This window comes from Hypanus sabinus, chromosome 1 (genome assembly GCF_030144855.1).
Source record: "Hypanus sabinus isolate sHypSab1 chromosome 1, sHypSab1.hap1, whole genome shotgun sequence".
Classification (NCBI taxonomy): Eukaryota; Metazoa; Chordata; class Chondrichthyes; order Myliobatiformes; family Dasyatidae; genus Hypanus; species Hypanus sabinus.
The window spans coordinates 96,267,801-96,289,378 of record NC_082706.1 but is presented as its reverse complement, the minus strand read 5'-3'; the positions used below and the strand labels follow the sequence as shown (position 1 = coordinate 96,289,378).

The 21,578-nt window shown below is 40.8% G+C and overlaps 1 protein-coding gene across 1 annotated transcript in view; it reads left to right on the top strand.

The window, feature by feature from the left end:
* The window catches only part of ctdp1 (CTD (carboxy-terminal domain, RNA polymerase II, polypeptide A) phosphatase, subunit 1), a 324,193-nt gene extending 306,815 nt beyond the window's left edge, over positions 1–17,378 (top strand). Inside the window, exon 13 of the mRNA XM_059972529.1 lies at positions 16,460–17,378. Coding sequence (XP_059828512.1) covers positions 16,460–16,595 — 136 coding nt within the window. The 3' untranslated portion in view covers positions 16,596–17,378. The remainder of the gene's footprint in view (positions 1–16,459) is intronic.
* Positions 17,379–21,578: the final 4,200 nt, after the last annotated feature.

Here is a 21,578-nt window from a genome sequence, read left to right as displayed (position 1 = left end):
CAACGTTTTGGGCCGAGACTCTTCAGCAGGACTGGAGAAAAAAAGCAGAGTAGATTTAAAAGGTGGGGGACGGGAGGGAGAAACACAAGGTGATAGGTGAAACCGGGAAGGGGAAGGGGGAAGTAAAGAGCTGGGAAGTTGAATGGCGAAAAAGATGCAGGGCTGGAGAAGAGAGAATCTAATAGGACAGGACATGCCCATGGAAGGAAAAAAGGAGGGGGAGGAGCACCAGAGGAAGGTGATGGAAAGGCAAGATAAGGTGAGAGAGGGAAAAGGGGATGGAGAATAGTGAAGGGGGTGGGGGTGTTACTGGAAGTTTAGAAAATGAATGTTCATGCCATCAGGTTGAAAGCTACCCAGACAGAATGTAAGGTCTTGTTCCTCCAACCTGAGTTATGGTCTCATTGCAACAGTAGAGTAGGCCATAGGTAGACATATCTGAATGGGAATGGGAAGTGGAATTGAAATGGGTAGCCATTGGAAGATTGCATTTCTTCTAGTGGACAAAGCCTAGGTGCTCAGTGAAGCAGTCTTCCAATCTACGTCAGGTCTCACCGATTTACAGGAGGTCACACCGGCAGCACGGAAAACAGTATATGACCCCCAGCAGACTCACAAGTGAAATATCACAACCCCTAAAAGGACTGTTTGGGGCCCTGAATGGGAGTGAGTGAGGAGGTGTAGGGGCAAGTGTAGCATTTGTCCCACTTCCAACGATAAGTGCCAAGAGGGAGATCACTGGGGAGGGATGAATGGACAAGGGAGTCACTTAGGGAGTGATCTCTGTGGAAAGCAGAAAGTGGAAGGAAGGGAAAGGTGTGTTTGGTGGTTGGATCCTGTTGATGATGATGGAAGTTACAGAGAATTATGTGCTGGATGTGGATGCTGGTAGGGTGATAGGTTAGGACAATAGGAACCCTATCCCTGGAAGGGTAGTGGGAGGATGGGGTGAGAGTAGACTTGCATGAAATGGATGAGATACAGTTGAGGACAGTGTTGATGGTGGAGGAAGGGAAGCTCCTTTCTTTGAAAAAGGAGGACATCTCTGTTCTGGAATGAAAAGCCACCTCCTGAGTGCAGATGCAGCAGAGTCAAAGGAGTTGAGAAAAGCTGATGGCGTTTTTACAAGTAACGGTGAGAAGAGCTATAGACCAGATAGCTCTGAGAGTCCATGGGTTTATAATTGATAAGCTGTCTCCAGAGATAGAGACAGAAACATCAACTGTACTCTTTTCCATAGTTGCTGCCTGGCCTTTTGAGTTCCACCAGCATTTTGTGTGTGTTGCTTGGATTTCCTGCATCTGCAGATTTTCTCTTGTTTAAGATTAATCCCATGTTCATTTATCCCACAATAAACCCTATCACATTGCAGTTGAGGGAGCTTACAGTGGGCCATTGTCTACAATAGTCAGTGCTACTTCCCTGCTGACAACACCATTTGGAAAGATGTTCAGGCAACTAAAGGCACTTACAAGGTAAATGCTTTCCTTTCCCCCTTCTCCCTGGCACCTGAAATTCTTATGGAAATAATGTGTGGTGGTTGGTAAAAGAAATGCTCACTGAGCAGGATGCTTATATAAATGTGTGCACAGCACCAAGCAGGCCCTTTCAACCCAGCTCAGCCACGCCAGTTGTGGTGACCACCCACATGGCCTGTATTAGGCCCATATTCTTCTACGTCTTTCCTATCAAGTAAATAGCCAAATGTCTTTTGAACATAATTAAGGGAGATTCGATAGAGGCTTACAAAACTTTGAGGGATCAAGATAGGGTAAATGCAAGGAGTGTAGCGGTGTGCTACACGCAGCGCTAAAATAACGACACGGAGTCGGTAAACTGCAATTAAAGATGATTTTATTCGAACTTCACAGCCTTGCTTTTAAAGCCTCCCTCATCCCGCCCTCCCTGGGCGCGGATGCTCCAAGGGACATGTACTCACAAACCCCCGCAGGCTTTTTTCCCTGGCCTTTGTGCCTGCACGCTGGCTATTTGTGAGCCGGTTCGAGTGCGCTAGGAAGTGGGTCGCCACAGGAGGCTATTTTTCTAACTGAGGTTGAGGGGGACTACAACTAGATGACATAAGTTAGGGGTGAAAGATTTAAGGGGAATATGAGGGGAAGCTTCTTCATTCAGAGGGTGGTGAGCATGGAATGAGCTGCCATTGCAAGTGGTACATGCAAGCTCGATTTCAAAATTAGAGTGGCTTGGATAGGTACATGGAGTGCACAGCTATGGATGACTATGGACTGGGTGCAGTTTGATGGGGCTAGACAGTTTGAATGGTTTAGCATGGATTAGATGGGCTGAAGAGCCTGTTTGTGCTGTATATTTGAATGACTTTAATTGTACCTGCCTCCAGTATTTCCTATTGCGGCTCACTCTAGATATTTGCAACCCTCTGTGTGAAGAATTAATGCCTCAGTTCGCCTTTATAATTCTCCCCTCTCACCTTAAGCTTATGCTGTCTAATTCTGGACTCCCTCCGTCCTGGGGAAAAAGATTCTGACCCTCTATCCTATCTATGGTCCATCATCATTTTATAGACTTTATAGTTACTCCTCAGTCACTGGTGTTCCAGTGAGAATTGAGACCATTTATTTTTCTCTATTGTTTGAAATGTTTTCACCTTTAACTTGATGTCCAATCTGAATGTGGTTCAGCAAAGTTCACAGCATCTCTGTACCTTTAAATTTAGCCATTTTTTATTCATGAAAGGCTTGCATTCCTATAAAATATTTGAGGAAGCAAAGTTTTGTAAATCAGAAGGCTGGGCTAAAATTTATCATTGTCAGTACAAGTACATTTCTGCCTCTGTATTAATTATACTGCAAAGTAGCTTTGAAAATTGAAAACGTGAAACCTAAGAGAATCAGTATTCTTCAGAGGCCTGATAGTGAAAATTCATAAACTAAGTGTTCATAAAATTAATGAAATATTGTACCTCCTGGTATCTGTTGAGGCATCCCACTGTTACATTCAGTTCTTGTTCTGAAGGAGTTTCTTCTCTTGCAATGTTACTGCCATTGATCTTGAGTCCTGGATCATCCAAAAGATATTGTGACAGAGGAGAAGAACGAAAGAAAATCTTGTATTTCTTAAATGTCTTTAATCTGACATCAATCCAAAGTGCATTATAGATGCTGGGTGTATTCACTGTTGACAAAAAAAAATTGATAGGTCCCCTCAAACAGCAACATGATGTTTGTTGAAAATAAGTGTACAGTATCTAGTACCCATGGGATTATTCCTTTGGCATTATATAAAGTTAGAAAATAACTTTAATTAACTTAGAAAATAACAAATTGCTTTTGCCAACTTGTATAAGTTGGAAAATAAACTGCCTCAATTAAAGAAAAATCTGGTATTCTGAGCATTAATTTAAGAAATAGTTTTTTGACAAACAAAATTAATTTCTTTTAATTTTTCAGAAGAATTGAACTTCATTGCAGTTAAATACATTGCCAGTAAAAATATAATTGCTATTTTATCGCAAGTGAAATTTTACTACTTGTGATATATTTTTGCCACAAATTATTCTCTCATATAGTCATTAAAAGGTTGTGCTGTTACTCAGAGGAACTGTATGCATTTTATATAGCTTTGTAGATTGAATAGATTACTGTTCCTTTTAGCGCACGGTAAAACATAATGTACATTTGTGCAAAACCTAATGTATATCTGGGCAAAAAGAAACACAATCATGGTTGTGCAAGGGGTGGTCCATGGTCTTCTGCTGCTGAGGTAGGAATTGGTTTGTGAAAGTTCATTCACTGATTTCTAAAGTATGCACGGAAACTTTAGTAATCTGCATCTGACCATTATCTGACTCTCTAGGTGACACGTGCCCTGCTCTCTGTCCACTTACTGGAGCCATGGCTGTCCCACGGTAAAACTTACCTGGTTCTATTGGTTATGTTCCCTCGAAAAATTGGGATTGGAAATTCTTTGGAGTATTATGCTGCAAAATAACATACAATAGTTCATAATATCAGCTTTGGCTGTCACAATTAGAACCTCAAGTGTGCCAAATTAATGGAGTTTTACTGGTGTTATTTCCATAAAATATAGCAGTAGAATTAGGCTATTTGGCCCATTGAATCAGCTCTGCTATTTCATCGTGGTTGATCCATTTCCCTCTCAGCTCCAATCTCCTACCTCCTCCTCATAACACCTTATGCCCTGATTAATTTAGAATGTATAAACCACTGCCATAAATATGCACCATGACTTCACCTTCACAACCACTTGTGGCAATGAATTCCACAGGTTCATCACTCTCTGGCGAAAGAAATTCCTCCTCATATCCATTCTAAATGGACGTTCCTGTATTCTGAGGCTGTCTCCTCAGATCCTAGAATCCCCACCATAGGAAACATCCTCTCCACATCCACTCTATTGAGGTCTTTCAACATTCAATAGGTTTCAATGAGATCCCCTCTTTCATTCCTGGACTAATTCTTTGAACCTCCTCTGATTTCTCTTTTACTCTTTATACGTCTGAAGAAACTTTTGATATCCTCATTAATATTACTGGCTAGGTTAGCTTCAGATTCCATCTTTTCCCTCTTTATGACTTTTTAGTTGCCTTGTGTTTGTTTTTTAAAGCTTCCCAATCCTCTTAACTTACCACTAATTTTTTTCTCTATTATATGCCATCTCTTTGGCTTTTATGTTGGCTTTGAATTCCCTTGTCAGCCAGGGTTACATTACCCTGTCTTTAAGATACTTTTTCTTTGGGATGTATTTATCCTGTGCCTTCGGAATTGGTCCCAGAAATTTCAGCCATTGCTACTCTTCCGTCATCCTTGCTAGTGTCCTCTTCCAATCAACTTTGCCAGCCCCTCTCTTACCTCTGTAATTCCCTTTACTCCACTGTATTACTGCTAAATGGGATTTTAGCTTCTCATTCAAATTGCAGGGTGAATACTATCATATCATGATCACTGACGTCTAAGGGCACCTTTACCTTCAGCTCTCTAATTAATTTTGGTTCATTGCACGACACCCAATCCAGAACAGCTGATCCCCTAGTGGGCTCAACCATGAGCTGCTCCAAACAGCATTCTTGTTAAAATTCTGCAAATACCCCCTCATATGATCCAGCACCAACCTGATTTTTCCCAGTCTACCTGTATATTGAAATCCCCGATGACTATCGTAACATTGCCCTTTTGAAATGCCTTTTCTATTTGGAGCACTCATCTTTGCTACTGTTCGGAGGTCCGTATACAACCCCCATCAGGGGCTGTTTCCCCTTGCAGTTTCTTTGTCTACCTAAAAGGATTCTACAGCTTCCAATTTTGTATCTCCTCTTTCTAAGGATTTTATTTCATTTTCTACCAACAGAGCCACCTCACCCCCTCTGCCAACCTGCTGCCCTTTATATACAGTGTGTATCATTGGATGTTAAGCTTCCAGCTTTAATCTTCTTTCAGCCACGGCTCAGTGATGCCCACAAAGTCTTAACCGCCAATCTCTAACTCTGATATCTTTATCTACCTTATTCTATATACTGTGTGCATTCAAATATAACATCTTCAATCTTGTTTTTATCCCCCTTTTATATTGCACCTCATCCCACTCACTGCAATTTTGCCTTATCATCAGCCTGTCCTTGCTAGCAGTCTCACTACTCACTGTCTCTGTTTGTACACCAGCTGCTCCAGCAAACCTGCCTGCAAGGACATTAGCCCCCTTCTGGTTTAGATGTAACCCATCCCTTTTTAGCAGGTTGAAACTTCCCTAGAAGAGATTCCAATGCTCCAGAAATCTGAACTGCCACTACACTAGTTACTCAGCCATGCATTCACCTGCCAGATCTTTCTATTCTTACCTTCACTGGTGTGTGGGGCACACAACAATTCAGAGATTACCACCCTGGTGATCCTGCTTTTCAGATTTCTACGAAGTTCCCTAAAATCTCAGGACCACCTCACCTTTCCTACCCATGTTATTGGTACCAATCTGTACAGTGCCTATAAGAAGTATTCACACCCCTTGTAAGTTTCCCATGTTTTAGAACACCGAATCACAGTGGATTTAATTTGGCTTTTTTTTTGACACTGATCAACAGAAAAAGACTTTTGTGTCAAAGTGAAAACAGATCTCTACAAAATGATCTAAATTAATTACAAATATAAAACACAAAATAATTGATTGCATAAGTATTCAGCCCCTTCAGGTCAGTATTTAGTAGATGCTCCTTTGGCAGCAATTACAGCCTCGAGTCTGTGTGGATAGGTCTCTATCAGCTTTACACATCTGGACACTGCAATTTTCCTCCATTCTTCTTTACAAAACAGCTTAAGCTCTGTCCGATTGCATGGGGATTGTGAGTGAACAGCCCTATTCAAGTCCTGCCACAAATTCTCAATTGGATTGGGGTCTGGACTCTGATTTGGCCACTCCAGGACATTAACTTTATTGTTTTTAATCCATTCCTGTGCAGCTTTGGCTTTATGCTTGGGGTCATTGTCTTGCTGGAAAACAAATGTTCTCCCAAGTCACAGTTGTCTTGCAGACTGCATCAGGTTTTCCCCCAGGATTTCCCTGTGTTTTGCTGCATTCATTTTACCCTCAACCTTCACAAACCTTCCAGGCCCTGCTGCAATGAAGCATCCCCACAACATGATGCAGTCATTACCATGCTTCACGGTAGTGTTACGAGCCCTGTAACTGGGTGACTTACCAGCAAAGATAGAGGCGTCCGTTGGAGTCTGGTGATACTATTTTTAACAGTATTTATTAGCAAAAATACACAAAAATAATATCAATGCAAATATACAGATAATACACGTCATCAATACTAAACCTAAAAGTGCGGGTATAATAATAATCAATAAGAAATAAGCTCTATTGTTGTCTAGGGGATAATGAATTGTCTGATGGAAATATAAAGTTCGCTGCAGTTCACACAGGCTGCCGTCATTTGGGTGTCACTGTGCTGCAATTGTTGGAGAGAGAGAGAGAGAGAGAGAGAAAAACTTGCCGACTTTCCTTTATGATTTCAATCCGTCAGTTGTCTCGTTATCGCGGCTGTTCAAGTGTGACCTCTCCTTTAGCTAAACCGTTCTTCCGTGATGAGCCCGCCATCCAGGCAAGGGAGGATGCACACGAGCTCCCACCGGCTTTCGCTATTAAACGCTGTCACGGGATTTCTAGCGTTTCTCCTGGTGCGTCTAAAGGGGTTGTTCCCCAGACCCCTCTTTTATCCTCACTCACGGGGTCTCAGATGTCAATCAGGTTGGGATGATGCAATCCCTCAACCAGACCACTCTGGCTGTCCCCTGAGGGGTTTCAATGAATAGTACAGTACTCAATACACAATTCCTTCTCCAAGAGACAATAGCAGTAGTCAGTGGTTCCGTTCCGTTTATGTCAGGTGACATTCCAAACCTTGTGTATTCTGTGTGTCTGTCTCTCATTATTGACATGATGTGTATCTCTCTCATTTCCTGGGTCTCCGACCCGAAATAATAGTAATCTTGCGATTCTCAAAAAGGGGGGGGGGCATTGGCGATTCGGGACCCTTCTGCCCATCAGATTTGCTCCACATTCATAACAGTAGGGACAGAGAGTTTTTGATGATGTGCGGTGTTCGGCTTACGCCAAATGTAGCATTTAGTCTCATGCCCAGAAAGCTCAATTTTGGTTTTTCAGATCATAGGACCTTTTTCCAGCTGACTTCAGAGTCTCCCACATGCCTTCTGGCAAACTCTGAGATTTCATGTGAGTTTTTTTTCAATAGTGGCTTTCTCTTTGCCATTCTCCCATAAAGCTGTGACTGGTGAAGCACCCGAGTAACAGTTGTATGCGCAGACTCTCCCATCTCAGCCACTGAAGCTTGTAACCCCTCCAGAGTTGTCATAGGTCTTTTGGTGATCTCCCTCACTAGTCCCCTTCTTGCACGGTCACTCAGTTTTTGAAGATGTTTGCTCTAGGCAGATTTACAATTGTGCCATATTCCTACCATTTCTAGGTGATTGACTTAACTGTACTCCAAGGGATATTCAGTGACTAGGAAATTTTCTTGTGTCCATCTCCTGACTTGTGTTTTTCAATAAACTTTTTGTGGAGTTGCTTGGAGTGTTCTTTGGTCTTCATGGTGTAGTTTTTTGCCAGGATACTGACTCACCAACAATTGGACTTCCAGATACAGGTGTATTTTTACTGCAATCAATTGAAACACCTTGACTGAACATGGTGATCTCCATTTAACTAGTTAGGTGCTTTCTAGAACCTAGTTGGCTGCTCCAGTGATGATTTGGTGTGTCATATTAAAGGGGCTGAATATTTATGCAATTAGTTATTTTGTGTTTTATAATTAAAATTAATTTAGACCACTTTGTAGAGATTTGTTTTCACTTTGACACGAAAGTCTTTTTCTGTTGATCAGTGTCAATTAAAAGCCAAATTAAATCCACTGTCATTCGATGTTATAAAACATGAAAACTTCCGATGGGGGTGAATACTTTTTATAGACACTGTACACGGCTTCTGGCTGCTCACCTTTAGAATGCCGTAGACCCGATCTGTGACATCCCTGGCCCTGGCACCTGGGAGATGGCATACCATCTGGGTCTCTGTTTTGCAACCACAGAATCTCGTCTCTTTTCATCTTACAATGGAATCTCCTATCACTACTGCCGTCCTCAACACCTGTCTTCATTTCTGAGCCGCAGCACCAGACTCAGTGCCAGAGAGCTTCCACACACCCCCCCCCCCCCCCCCGGCCCCCGACCCTGGTAGGTCATCCCCCTCAACAGTATCCAAGCCGGTATATTTATTATCGTGGGGAATGGCCTCACGGGTACTTTGTACTGGCTGCTCTGTCCTGACTGTAATTCACAGAAGTCTAGAGGAGATAGTGCTTGCTGTGTTTGAGATGCTGGTTATGTTTCCCAGAAAACAATGGAGACTCCATTTTAAAATCACATCAATAGAGACATAGCTGAGTTTATGAAACAAGCTCTATAGACGCAACTTACTTCCTTCTGTTTGAGAAATGTGTTTAAATCATGCAAGTGGAATTTTTCTGATATTTCTCAAAGTTAATCTGGGCGCATAATGCACACTTTCATAGTTACTGCATCCTTGAACACAACATTCCATAAACTGACATTTAATCATTATTTACTGGAATTAATACAACATTGAAACAGTGCAAAAGTTTGCAGATGCTGGAAATCTGAAATCAAGAGAAAATATTGTGATCTCAGCAGGTTGTGTCCAGTCTCAAAATTGAGCTGTATTTTCTCCCTCCACAGAAGCTTCACGGTCTGTTAAGTACCCCCAGCATTTTTTCTACTTGAATCTGTTGTAAGTCATTTTGTCTTCCTTTCCCAATTATCTATTGTTAATTTTGATACTGAAGGAGTGTGCACATTTTCTGTATTTCAACCTCTTCATTTCCCAAACTTCCTCCTTCTGAATTATTTACATGATTTTGAAAGCTTTTGAAATAGAAAGCTGTTGACAATGGTAGAATGATTGATGCTTTTAGGAATATAAGAGCTTGAAACAGTAGCAGGTTTTTCAACCCTTCTTGCTGACTCCACCACTCAGAGATCATGGCTGATCCTTCTCGCACTCGTCCCATTTTCCACTGATTCCTATATTTTCCAAAATACTACCAACCTCTTGTTTTGAATAACTCAGTAAATGAGTTTCCACTGTCCTTTTAGATAGGGGATTCCAAGGATTCAAGCAATGAAATACTGCAGATGTTGAAAATCTGAAATGAAAGTCAGGAAATAACAGAAATGCTCAGCAAGTTGAGTAGCATCTGTGGAGCTGACATTGGAATCAAAAACCTTTTGTCATAACCAGGAAAAGTTAGAAGTGATAATTTGCAAGTTACAAAGAAGTGGATGGGACTGGGTAGTTGAAGAGAACAAAGGGAATTTCTGTGGTTATATGAAGAGAAAGAGAAATGGTACTGGTTGAGAGAAGACAATGAAATGTTGTTCACCAATCTACACTATATGGAGTAGATATAAATAGAAAGAAACTTTTTCCATCTTTACCAGCAGCTTAATTCCCCTTCTCACAGCATCATTCCATGCAATGTATTAACCTTTCCCATCTTCCTTCTACACATCCAAACATAAGATTTTCAGTATCCCAATAAACCAATAGTTGAAGTTTATTACCATGGCATAAAAATCCAAGATATAAATTCCATGTTGTTTAGGTGCTCCAGAGCAGAGTGAGATTGTGTTCACTGTAGATCTATTGTGGTAGAGGACAAATTTGTAGTGGGTTCAGGTCCTTGCTCAGGCAGGACTTAATTCTAACCATAACTAACCTCTCAAAACATTATTATGGTAGATGGTAGTGCTACCAGTAAATAGACATTGAGTCAGCTCACTCTGCTTTTCTTGGGCACTGGTATGATTGTTGTGCTTTGGAAAGAGGTGGGAACCTCGGACTTCAACATTGAGAGGCTGAAGATGTCCTTGAATACTCCAGCTAGCTGATCAGCACAGGTGTTCAGTACAAGCCAGTACACCATCAGGGCCTGATGCATCTCTCATGAAAGATGTTCTGACATCAGCCTCAACATGTTATTATCATATATACTGTTTACTTTTAGTTTCTTGCGAGCAAGGAATTTTGTTGCTCCCTGGTAACAATAAAGTAAAGCAGACTAATCTGAATCTGAAAAAGATAGAACTGAGTACTTTCAAAATGGCAAAAAGCAATTGTTGAATCCCTGTTTAATTTCTGATCCTTGGGGTTCTTCCAGGAATCAAGAATGATGAGTGGTCTTAATTCAACGATCTCAGTTCATTTTGGAGTATAAACTAAATAAAAAGCTGAGAAACATGCTAAGCGGTGTAGAGCCTAAAGAATAAAGATGGTACTTCTGAAAAATCTATCACTTTTATAGATAAGAGAAATTCCTTAGATAGAAATGAATTTGTTAATAGGCTACATAATTAAAACAATTACATCATATGGGTAATGTGCCAGTGAAAGATGAGAAAGGTGATAAACCGTTAGTTTAGCTGCTATACTGCTTTCTACTAGTGAATGTGAAAAATACACGAGTTTGTTAAAAAAAGTACAAACCTTATAAAAGTATTATTAAAAACATAGAGGTTTCCATATATAATCGCAAGGAAGAAGGAAGTTTTGGCCTTTTTATCAAAAGGACTGGGCACAAAATGATGAAGCCTGCAACATGGCCAAACCACATTGGCAGAATTGGGGGCATTTCTGTGTAGAGCTTGGGTTCAGAACACATTGGGTTCAGGTAACAAAAATTCATGTACTTGGGCTCAGAAAGGATTCAGATCAAGTCTGAGCAGACCTCTCATTTTGGACCCTGCATTTTTGTTCTTCAAAGGAGCACAGTTGCAGATTCCTCAGGTTAAATTTCAAGTGAATTATCATTTAAGCTTTTAAATTCCAAGGAATATCAAAGCTTAAATGATAATTCACTTGAAGTTCTAAAGTTGTTAAGGGTCAATTGGAGGGTAACTACTTCCCTTGGGGAAGCTGTAAAAGGTGGCACTGTCGAGCTTTTCGGAAGTGAGTTTGGGAAACATTTCCAGGTGCAGGCAGTGGAAGGTGTTTGCAATTGATCCAGTCGGAGCTGCTGATACCAGCACTGAAATAGATAACCAAAGATGTGTAAGAAGACAGGGAAATGATCTCATTGGATAGTAGTAAGTCTCAATGAGTAGCAGTTCGCAAAGTCTCAAAGTAATAAAATTGTTATTCTTCCCAAATTTGATGAGCAGTGTATTCCAGTATTATCCATCATTGTTGAGACCTTCTGTTCCATATTACTGTAAAACTTTTAAGAATAAGTTTACCCTGTACTTATTATGACAGGCAGTAAAATTACTTCTGTATGCCATTGAACTGCCAAAAATAATAGATCTCTTTTTTTTGTGTGAAGCTTAGACTAGACTTGTAAATTACTGAATATCTGTAAGTTGGTAGGAATTCCTTTGGGCAGGAACAGCCCACTGAGGGAAACGTTAGTCATTTGACTAAGATTAATTACTAGACTAGAATTTCAGTGGCACTGTGATGTTGGTATGGTGCACATTGTTAATTCAAGGTGAAATTCCCCCTTATAGGGAAAGTCTTATCCCCTTGCATTAGTACAGAAGAGTTACCAATCCATTTCTAAAGTTGGTTCTGATGTTCCTTAGTATTGTCATGCTGATGTGGAAAATGACAGTAGTAATGACTTTTTGTTCCCACTCTGCTACTCTTTATGACTGAAGACTGACTCTGTTAGATGACACAAGCCAACAAGCAAAGCACATTAATGTCAAAAATACTGCAAGCTTCTAGTGATCTGAAATTTTAAACAAAAAACAAAAACAAGATTGAAATACTCAGCAGGTTAAGTAGAATCTGCAAGGAACCAAAACAGTTTACGTTTGACCAGAAGTCCTGGATCTGTAAAGTTAAAAATAAAAACACAAAATGCTGGCAGAACTCAGCAGGCCAGACAGCATCTATGGGAGGAGGTAGTGACAACGTTTCGGGCCGAAACCTTTCATCAGGGTTTCGGCCCGAAACGTCATTACTACCTCCTCCCATAGATGCTATCTGGCTTGCTGAGTTCTGCCAGCATTTTGTGTTTTTATTTATTTCCAGCATCTGCAGATTCACTTGTGTTACCTGTAAGGTTAATTCTGTTTATGATGTGCAGAGGGATCTTGGAATCCAACTCCATAGCACTCAAAGTGGCTGCACAAGTTGATAGGGTGGTTAAAAAGGTGCCTTTATTAGTTGAGCCATTTTGAGTTCAATATTTGGAAAGGTATATTGCAGGTTTATAAAGCAGTGATTGGACCAGATCTGGAGTATTGCATTCAGTACTGGTTGCTCCATTATTGGAAAGGTGTGGAGACTCTGGAGAGGGGGCACAGAAGAGGTTTACCAGGATGTTGCCTGTATTAGTAAGTATAATCTACAAGGAAAGAGTGGACAAACATGGGTTGTTTTCTCTGGAGTAATGAGGTTGAGGAAAGGCCCAACAGAAGTTCAAAAAGTTTTTAGTCATAGAGAAGACAGCTGGTATCTTTTTTTGCCCCTCTGGTGAAAATATCTAATTCTAGAGGGTAGGCACTTAAGGTGAGAGGAGGAAACTTCAAATGAGATTAATGCGGCAGATTTTCTTTACACAGAGAGATGCCTGAAAAGTGTTGCCAGGGATGGTTGTGGAGGCAGAGGTGTTTAAAAGGTTCCACGTGGAAATACAGTGAATGGAGGGATATGGACCATGGGCAGGTAGAAGGGATTAGGTGTCATAACCTTCATTAATTTGGCATAGTATTGTGGGCCAAGCAGCCTATTCCTGTGTTGTACAGTTCTGTGCCTTGTTTCCCTTTCTATGGATGCTGCCTGTGGAGTATTTCCATCATTTTCTGCTCATAACCCAAATGAGCTGGAATCCTACTATCCCAGATAATTCCACTTGAGCCCAGTGTTCAATCCATCACATGTATGCCTATCCTGATGGTAATTCCAGCTTCCATAGCTGCATCAGCTCAAGTTTCAGGAGGCATCAGCTGTGCTGATGGAACCAAATGGTACAACATGAACTTCCTTAGTTCGGAGGGTGTGAAATCTGCCTGCTGATTCTGTGTGGGCTTAAACCTGATGCCTGCCTGGCTACTCCTGTTGAACTGGAGAGGGAACATCAACCACCAGGATGACAGGTTTTCATTGGAGAAACAAGAGGTTGTTGATGTTGGAATCTGGATCAACAAACAATCTGCTTGAGGAACTCTGTAGATCAAGGACAATCAGTTTATCAACAGGATTGACCATGTTTTGGGTTGAAACTCTGCATCAGGACTATTTATTTAGTTAGTTAAGTTGAGTTTGGTGTTTTCAATTAGCTTTTCATTGTGCCTGATGCACTAGCTGCTTCTCTTCCCACAGATGCTGCCTGACTTCTTGAGCTTTTCCAGTATTTTCTATTTTTATTTCAGAATTCCAGCACCTGCAGATCTTTTTATTTTCACTTGTGAATCTGTTGTAGAGTTAAATGTAAAAGAAAGTTTCCTTTAAAGAAGACACTACTATTTATGATTGTCAGAGACATATCCAAATATTAATGCTAATACCTGATGAGACTGGTGGACGGGAGTGAGTCCTCACCATCTGTTAAAGCCATTTTATGACTGCGGAAGGCTGTTTGCTGAGATGGCCTCTGCATTGTACTCAGACACATTGAAATGCCAACAGAAGACATCGCTCACACTGGAAAGGAGGATCTTCTCCTGTGTAGATCCAGTATAGATTAAAAACACATGAAAAAATGAATAGAACAGACTGTTTGGCCCCTCAATTTTATCCCATGGTTCAGTCTGTTATTACCCACTGGCATTTTTAGTATAGCAATGAAGATCCTCCATCTCTGTTGGTGTTCATCATGTCAGTAGCTTCCTCTCAGTTTTCACTACTGTCAGTCATGCAGGTTCCATGTGTAGAATCTGGAGTAGCATCGCACTCAGATGCAGAAGGATTCTTCTTTGCTGTTTCCATAACAATGGAGTACCGGTAGAGCACTCTTAGTCTGGCCTCTACCTCTACCTGTTTGGCATGGGTGACCCTACCAGGAGCCAAAACATAACACCTTGACTCTAGCCAAAGTAACTCTCTGGGCCATTGAGGCACACGGCCTTCAAGCCGCAACAAGGTTGTGGTCCTCTTGGAGGAGGTTTCAGTCTGATCAGGGTTAATCTATGCTGACCTCAACTCCTCTCTGCCAGGCTCTCTATAACTTTCAATTCCTTGATCTTTTGGCCATTTTTCCATCTCCTCCTTAAATATGCCCAATATATTTAGAAACATATATATGTAAGAAAAATATTTTGTAAGTTTTATGCACATGTTTTATCCATTGTTAATAACTTCAAAGCTTTACAGCACTGGGCTAAAGGGAGGAACATCTCCCCAGCATCTATTGATAAATGGTAGATCTTGACCACCATTTGCTGCTTTGTCTGCACACTTGGTTCAAGGTTGATGGAATTCTTTCAGAACTGAGTATCTGTTAATTTTACAGATGTATAATGGAAAGCATCTGATCTTGAGGCATCACGTCTTGATTTGGCAACTGCTTTTCCCAAGACCACAAGAAATTTGTACGCAGCCCAGTCCATCATGAAAACCAGCTTTCCCTCCATGGACAATTCCTGTTGCCTCATGAAAGCTACCAACATAATCAAGGATCCCTTCCACCATCTCATTTATTCTCTCTTCTCACCCCTCCCATTGAGCAAAAGGTCCAAATACTTGAGAACTCATTCCACCAGGCTCAGGGACAGCTTTTATTCTGTTGTTATCAGACTCTTGATTGGACCTCTTGTGTATTAAAGATGAACTCTTGAGTTCATAATGTACCTTGACATGACCCTATCACTTGTCTACTTGAGTTGCACTTTCTCTGTAACTATAGCACCATATTCCACTATATTCTGCATTCTGTTTTCTCTCTCCCTCTGTACTACTTCAGTGTACTCATGGGTGGAATGATCTGTCTAGATAGAATGCAAATAAAGTTTTCTCCACTGTATCTCACTGTTCCCACAACCAATGATCTCACTTTAATCTCATCATCTCATGTTCTCATTATTTATTGCTATTTATTTATATTTTCATCTGCACAGTTTGTTGTCTTCTGCACACTGGTTGTCATTCATTGATCCTGTTATAGTTACTGTTCTATAGATGTGTTGACAATGCCTACAGGAAAATGAATCTCAAGATTGTTTATGGTGATATATATGTACTTTGATAATAAGATTTACTTTGAACATGTGCCAATAATATACGATTTACAAATTAACTTGGAGCACTTGGAACTTTGGTAATGTGAAATCAGCAGATTTTCCAGAGTCTTGGATGTTCCACCATACATTTAGTTCACTTTTTTTTTGGATGTCGCACGGTAGAACCAGTGAGTTTTAAGAGAGTATAGCAACAGGAAACCTGTTGAGTTTAAAGGGAGAGCAACAAATATCACCAGGTGAGCTTGACTCACAACCAGTGCAATTTCAAAATGATCAGATAAAGGTTATTGAGTTTTACTATACGTAGTGAGTCCAACTGCTGAACAATAATCTTGCAGACCTTTAAAGTCTGCAGGGAAAGACAAATTTCTTCTTTAATCCAAACAGGTTTTGATTTGGGGGAAGAATCACTAGTAATAAACCTCAGTCACCCTGCACTCTTCAGTGAAATTCATTGTCTGTCTCTGTCTCCCCCCCCCACCCCCTTCCCATTCCTGCCTCCAGCTCCCTTCCCCCATTCCGGCCCTCTCTTTCCCTTTTCTTTCTGTGTTTTTATTCTGAACTGATTTGCCAGTGTTTCTCTTTCTCCCTCCTCTCTTTCCCCTTTTCTCCAGGAAACCCTGGAAGAGGCTGGTGTATGTTTATATTAATTCTCTGTCTGTAATGTGCCCTATTTTCTATTGCTGCAGGGGCTGTAAGCGTAAGTTAGAGGAAGATGGAGCTGCCAGCGATTCCAGCAAGCTCTCCAGCAACGAGGACGACAGCAGCTCGGAAGCTGACGAGATGGCAGCAGCGCTGGAAGCAGAGCTGAATGATTTCATTTGACGCCGTTGTGGGTAGACAATTTATTTAATGCGACAGATCTTGGACTCAGAAGACCCTGGAATGTTGTAAATTTTTTTGCCACCTTAGAAACTTTATGCCAGAACCAGTAACTAGATTTCAAAACTGAAACTTCATGCTTTTTACAAGGGAACAATATTCCGAGTTTCTTTTCTTATTTTAAATGTAAAATTGTTGGGTTGGGTTGGGCTGAAGTAAAGGGGGTGGGGTTGATAAACGGGTTGTGGGGTATACTTCAGGAATGTAGTACTATTACATTGGGTTGGTGTACTAAGCCAAAGAACGTAGAGATCATCGGCAGCTCCGTATGAGAGTGAAAACTGTGTGATCTGTTAACATCGAATAATTCTTCATTGACCCTCATTTGACTGTGGACGTGAGCTATCAGATTTTTGGGCGGGTGGGCAAGGGCTACCAAGATTCGATTCAGTAACTAGTTTGTTTCATTTCATTGTTTTTAAAGAGAAGTTGGGTTGCGGTCTAGTTGGGTTCTTCAGAAGAACATTGTGTAGATTTTTATTCTGAACTCCTGTGTAATGAGTGACTCTGGCACAGTATCCTGTGCAACCATCAGCTACCATAAGCTTTTCTCCCTCCATTCTCTATCAATGTCATGCAGAGAAGTGCGGCTAGGATTTCCTAGTTAAGGATTTTATTTTTTCTCTTTGTTTGCAGAACCAATGTAAAGTTTTTGTATATTCAATTTCATATTTGACACACTGAAAGATTTCTTTCATTAAATAAAGATTTAAAAATTATTTTGTACATGTGGTGCAGGTGGTTTTCCTTCCTGGGACAATGTTACCTCGTATATTTCTGTACAGTACAAGTGCTATGAGCATGGAAGTGGTTCAATCATTCCACAGCCACTCAGGTTTGATGATCATATTGTTGTAAGTGATGAAGATCTGTCTTATGCCAAGGAAATGTACTCTTCATTTTCCTAAGGAAGTTACCCTGCTCTTATTGAGAGAAGTTGCTGTAGATTCTCTTTCCTTCATTTCTTTACCCTCTGTTTTATGAGTAATCGGTGATTTAATTTGCTGTACAATAGGTTGCTTAATGGATATCCAATGCTCTGCTTCCAATCATTGGCTAATTACTAATTGGTTATGATTGTCATGTACCAAGATGTAATGAAAAACCTTGTTTTGGAATGCCATCCATACAGATCTTTTCAAAACCAAAGTAGTACAAGGGAACGGCAGTTACAGAATGTAGTATTCATGATGTGGTGTTGTCACTGAATTCTTGGTATTAATTCCAAAGAGCTGAATGTTAGGGTAGGTGGGGTGCGCATGCACCTACCAATAGGCTCACATGTTTTGTAATAACAAATAAGTATGCATTTCTCCCATTGTTAGAGAAGCTACAGTATGAACCATGCCAGTCAAACAGTCCATGCCAATGTTAATGTTTTACTCAAGCTCCCTCCAGTACTCTACCTACTGGGGCAGATCAGCCTTGATTTTATTGAATGGCAAGGCAGGTTTGAAGGGCCAAGTAACCCACTCCTGTTCCTAGTTTCTGGTGCACTCGCATGTATGACATCACATCTAAAGGCCAATAATAAACTACTTCGCAACCCATCCCCTCCTCAGTGCGGTGACAGTTCACTACTTGTGGCCATTTTACTACCAATAGAGAAATTGGTTTATTAAATACATGCATCTATTGTATCCATTTGATTAAGTTATTTGTAAAGTTCCTTGCATTTCTTCCCCCTGAATATGCTACTTCTTCTCAGTGACTTTTTTTGTGTATTTTCACCTTGCCCTAACACCAACTGTCGTCTTGCCCCATGTGACATAGTTGCCCATTCGGCCCATCAGCTCTGTCTAGCCATTTGATTATTCCCCCTCAACCCAATCTCCTTCTTTCTCCCCATAACCTTTGATGCCCTTACTAATCAAGAACTGATCAATCTGCACTTTAAATGTGCCCAATGTCTTGGCCTCCACGGTCATCTGTGGAAATGAATTCCACAGATTCACTACCCTCTGACCCCTTCATTTCTGTTCTAAAGGGATATACTTCTATTCAAAGGCTGTGTCCTCTGGTTCTAGACACTCCCACTATTGGAATCATCCTCTCCATGATAACTCTGTCTTGCCCTTACAATATTTGGCAAGTTTCAATGAGATCCCTACTTATTTTTCTAATCTCCAGTGAGAACAAGCCAGAACCATCAAACACATATGTTAACCCTTTAATTCCTGGAATCATTCTCGTAAGCCTCCTCAGAACTCTCCAATGCCAGCATATCCCTTTTTAGATATTTGGGCCCAAAACTGCTCACAATACTCCAAGTACAATCTGACCAATGCATTATAATGTCTGAACACTACATCTTGCACATGCACTCTCGTTCTCTGGAAATTAATGTTAACATTGCATTTGCCTTCCTATTACCGGCTCGTTAACATTTAGGGAATCCTGTGCTGGGACTCCCAGGTCCCTTTGCACCCCTGACTTCTGAATTTGCTGCTGTCCGGTCTACACCTTTATTCTTCTACCTAAATGCATGAGCATACACTGCTCTACACTGTATTCCATCTGACACTTCTTTACCCATTCTCCTAACCTGTCCACATCCTTTTGTAGCCTCTCTACTTCCTCAACATTACCTGCAACCCCGCCCCCCCCCCATTTATCTTGGTATCATCTTGACTGCAAAGCCATCAATCCCATCACCCAGATCATTAAGAGATGTCATGAAAAGTAGCGGACCCAACACTGACCTCTCCAGAAGATCGCTAGTCACTGGCAGCCAGCTAGTAAGGCTCTCTTTATTCCTACTCTTTGCCTCCTGCCAATCATCTATCCAAGCTAGTATCTTTCGTGTAATACTGTGGGCTCCTATCTTCTTTAGCAGCCTCATGTGTGGCACCTTGTCAAAAGTCTTCTGAAAACGCAGGAGGAGGACATTGAGTATAAATTGGTATTAAGATGGGCAAAATTTTGTGGGCTGAATGACCTATCCAGTGCTGCACTGTTCAATGTAATATTTTAAATGGATAAGGAAGTGATGTACTGACATATAACAGAGATTCAAATAGCTGAATGGTTTCGTATCATAAGGTAGGTGCATCTTTTTATCTACTAAGATCTTTATGCAAACTTCTATATTCTGTATTCCCATAAATATTCCTACAGATATTTTAATTGTTTTCTCTGAGTCCATAGAGGCCGGGAAATTTATCATTATGAGGTCCAGACAGGACGATGAAGAAGGATTTGTTTCTGTCCAGCTGCAAAGTCAGCAACTAGGGGACATGGTGGAGGGCTTTGAGGGAAAAGAATTCACCAATAAGATGGTGGGGTTTGGAGGCCCACTGTGTGTAGAAGTGGTGAGTGTAGAATTCCTCACACTTTCTGCAATTGCTGTTACCTACAGGACCTCTGACAAAGAGCTGTGAATTTTTGGTCATGTAAGTCTATTGATTCTAAACAATGCTGTATGGTGTATTTTCTTGTTACACAGCACAGTGGAGGAACTCAGCAGGTCAGACGGCATCTGTGGAGGTAAATGTGCATTCAATGTTTTGAGTCAATGTGCTTCATCTGGGCAGATTAACCTGTTATATCAGTTTGCTTGCTCTCCAATATTGATGTGTTCTTTCCCCTGTGTTTTGTTCATTTCATGTTCATCCACATTTAAACATGTTTTTATTACCACCCGAATTTTTTCATTGGCAACTAATTAAACGAAAGCTGCTGCCAAGATCGCCCCTACAGTACTGCATCAGATTAAGAAGATGGAAGTGTGGTGAGTGAAGATTTTCAAAGATGAGGAAAGCAAATAATTTCAGGTAACTGGACTCTCCACCCTGTTTCTCTCTCCACAGCTGCTGCCCGGCTCGCTGAGTATTCGCAGATTCCCAGCTTCTGCAGCATTTTTCTTTTGTTAGCTTCTGACAAAGGGTCTCGGTCCGAAACATCTACAGTGCTTCTCCTTATAGATGCTGCCTAGCCTGCTGTGTTCCACCAGCATTTTGTGTGTGATGGTTGATGAATTGGTTACTTGCCTAACCCGCAGATAAGTATATAAAACAATGCTTTTTATTGTTACTGTGCAATAACTTATAAATATTTTTAGTCATTTCAGAATATCCTTGTATTTTTAGCTAATTTTTGTGAGCCCCTTTCATGCAATGTATGCATGCAATTTAATAGTTTACGTGATAACTTTGAAAAGGAGCAGAGGAAGTTTGTGAAATCCATACACCACTTGAGATCTCACGGATTACGTAAAACTCTTTGGTAGTGTTTCAGGCTTGATTTGTTTTAAAACTATGTGTGCCTATCAAAGCAGCAATTCCCCGCAAGGACAAAGGATGAAGGCTACTGATGTGTCATGGTACCAAGAGAAAGGATCAGCCACAGTTTTATGAATGGCAGAGCAATTTCTTGCAGTTGTGTATAGTGCAGTTGCCATACCAAGCAATATGCACCTAGATAGAATGCATTCTATGGTGAATCAATAAAGTTGTAGATTTGTTGCAATGAAGGGCTGTGGGGGCTAGGCCAATGGTTTATATAAGGCAGAGATTGATAAATTCTAGAACGGTTAGGATTATCGGAGAAGGCCTGAGAATGTGGTTAAAAAAATACACAGCCATGATTGAATGGTGGAACAAATTCAAAGGACAGAATGGCCTAATTCCATTACTATGTTTAGTGGATTCCAGTTAATTGGGCCACTGATTAACCAAAGCAGCCACTTATTAGGGACAACTCTTAAAGAACAAAAACTTATCGAGAAAATTGCTGGGATTCCCTTAGTTTATTTGGGACACTATGCTGCTTAAATGTAGACTTTTGCTGGACAGTTTCTTATTAGCATCAGTCATGTGCATGTCATCTGACCATCAGACACTACACCGTGCCTAGAGCGAACAGTTTTTTAAATACTGTTACTTGCGTGTGTGTTTGTGTTCAAAAAGCCATGATTTTCGACACTGA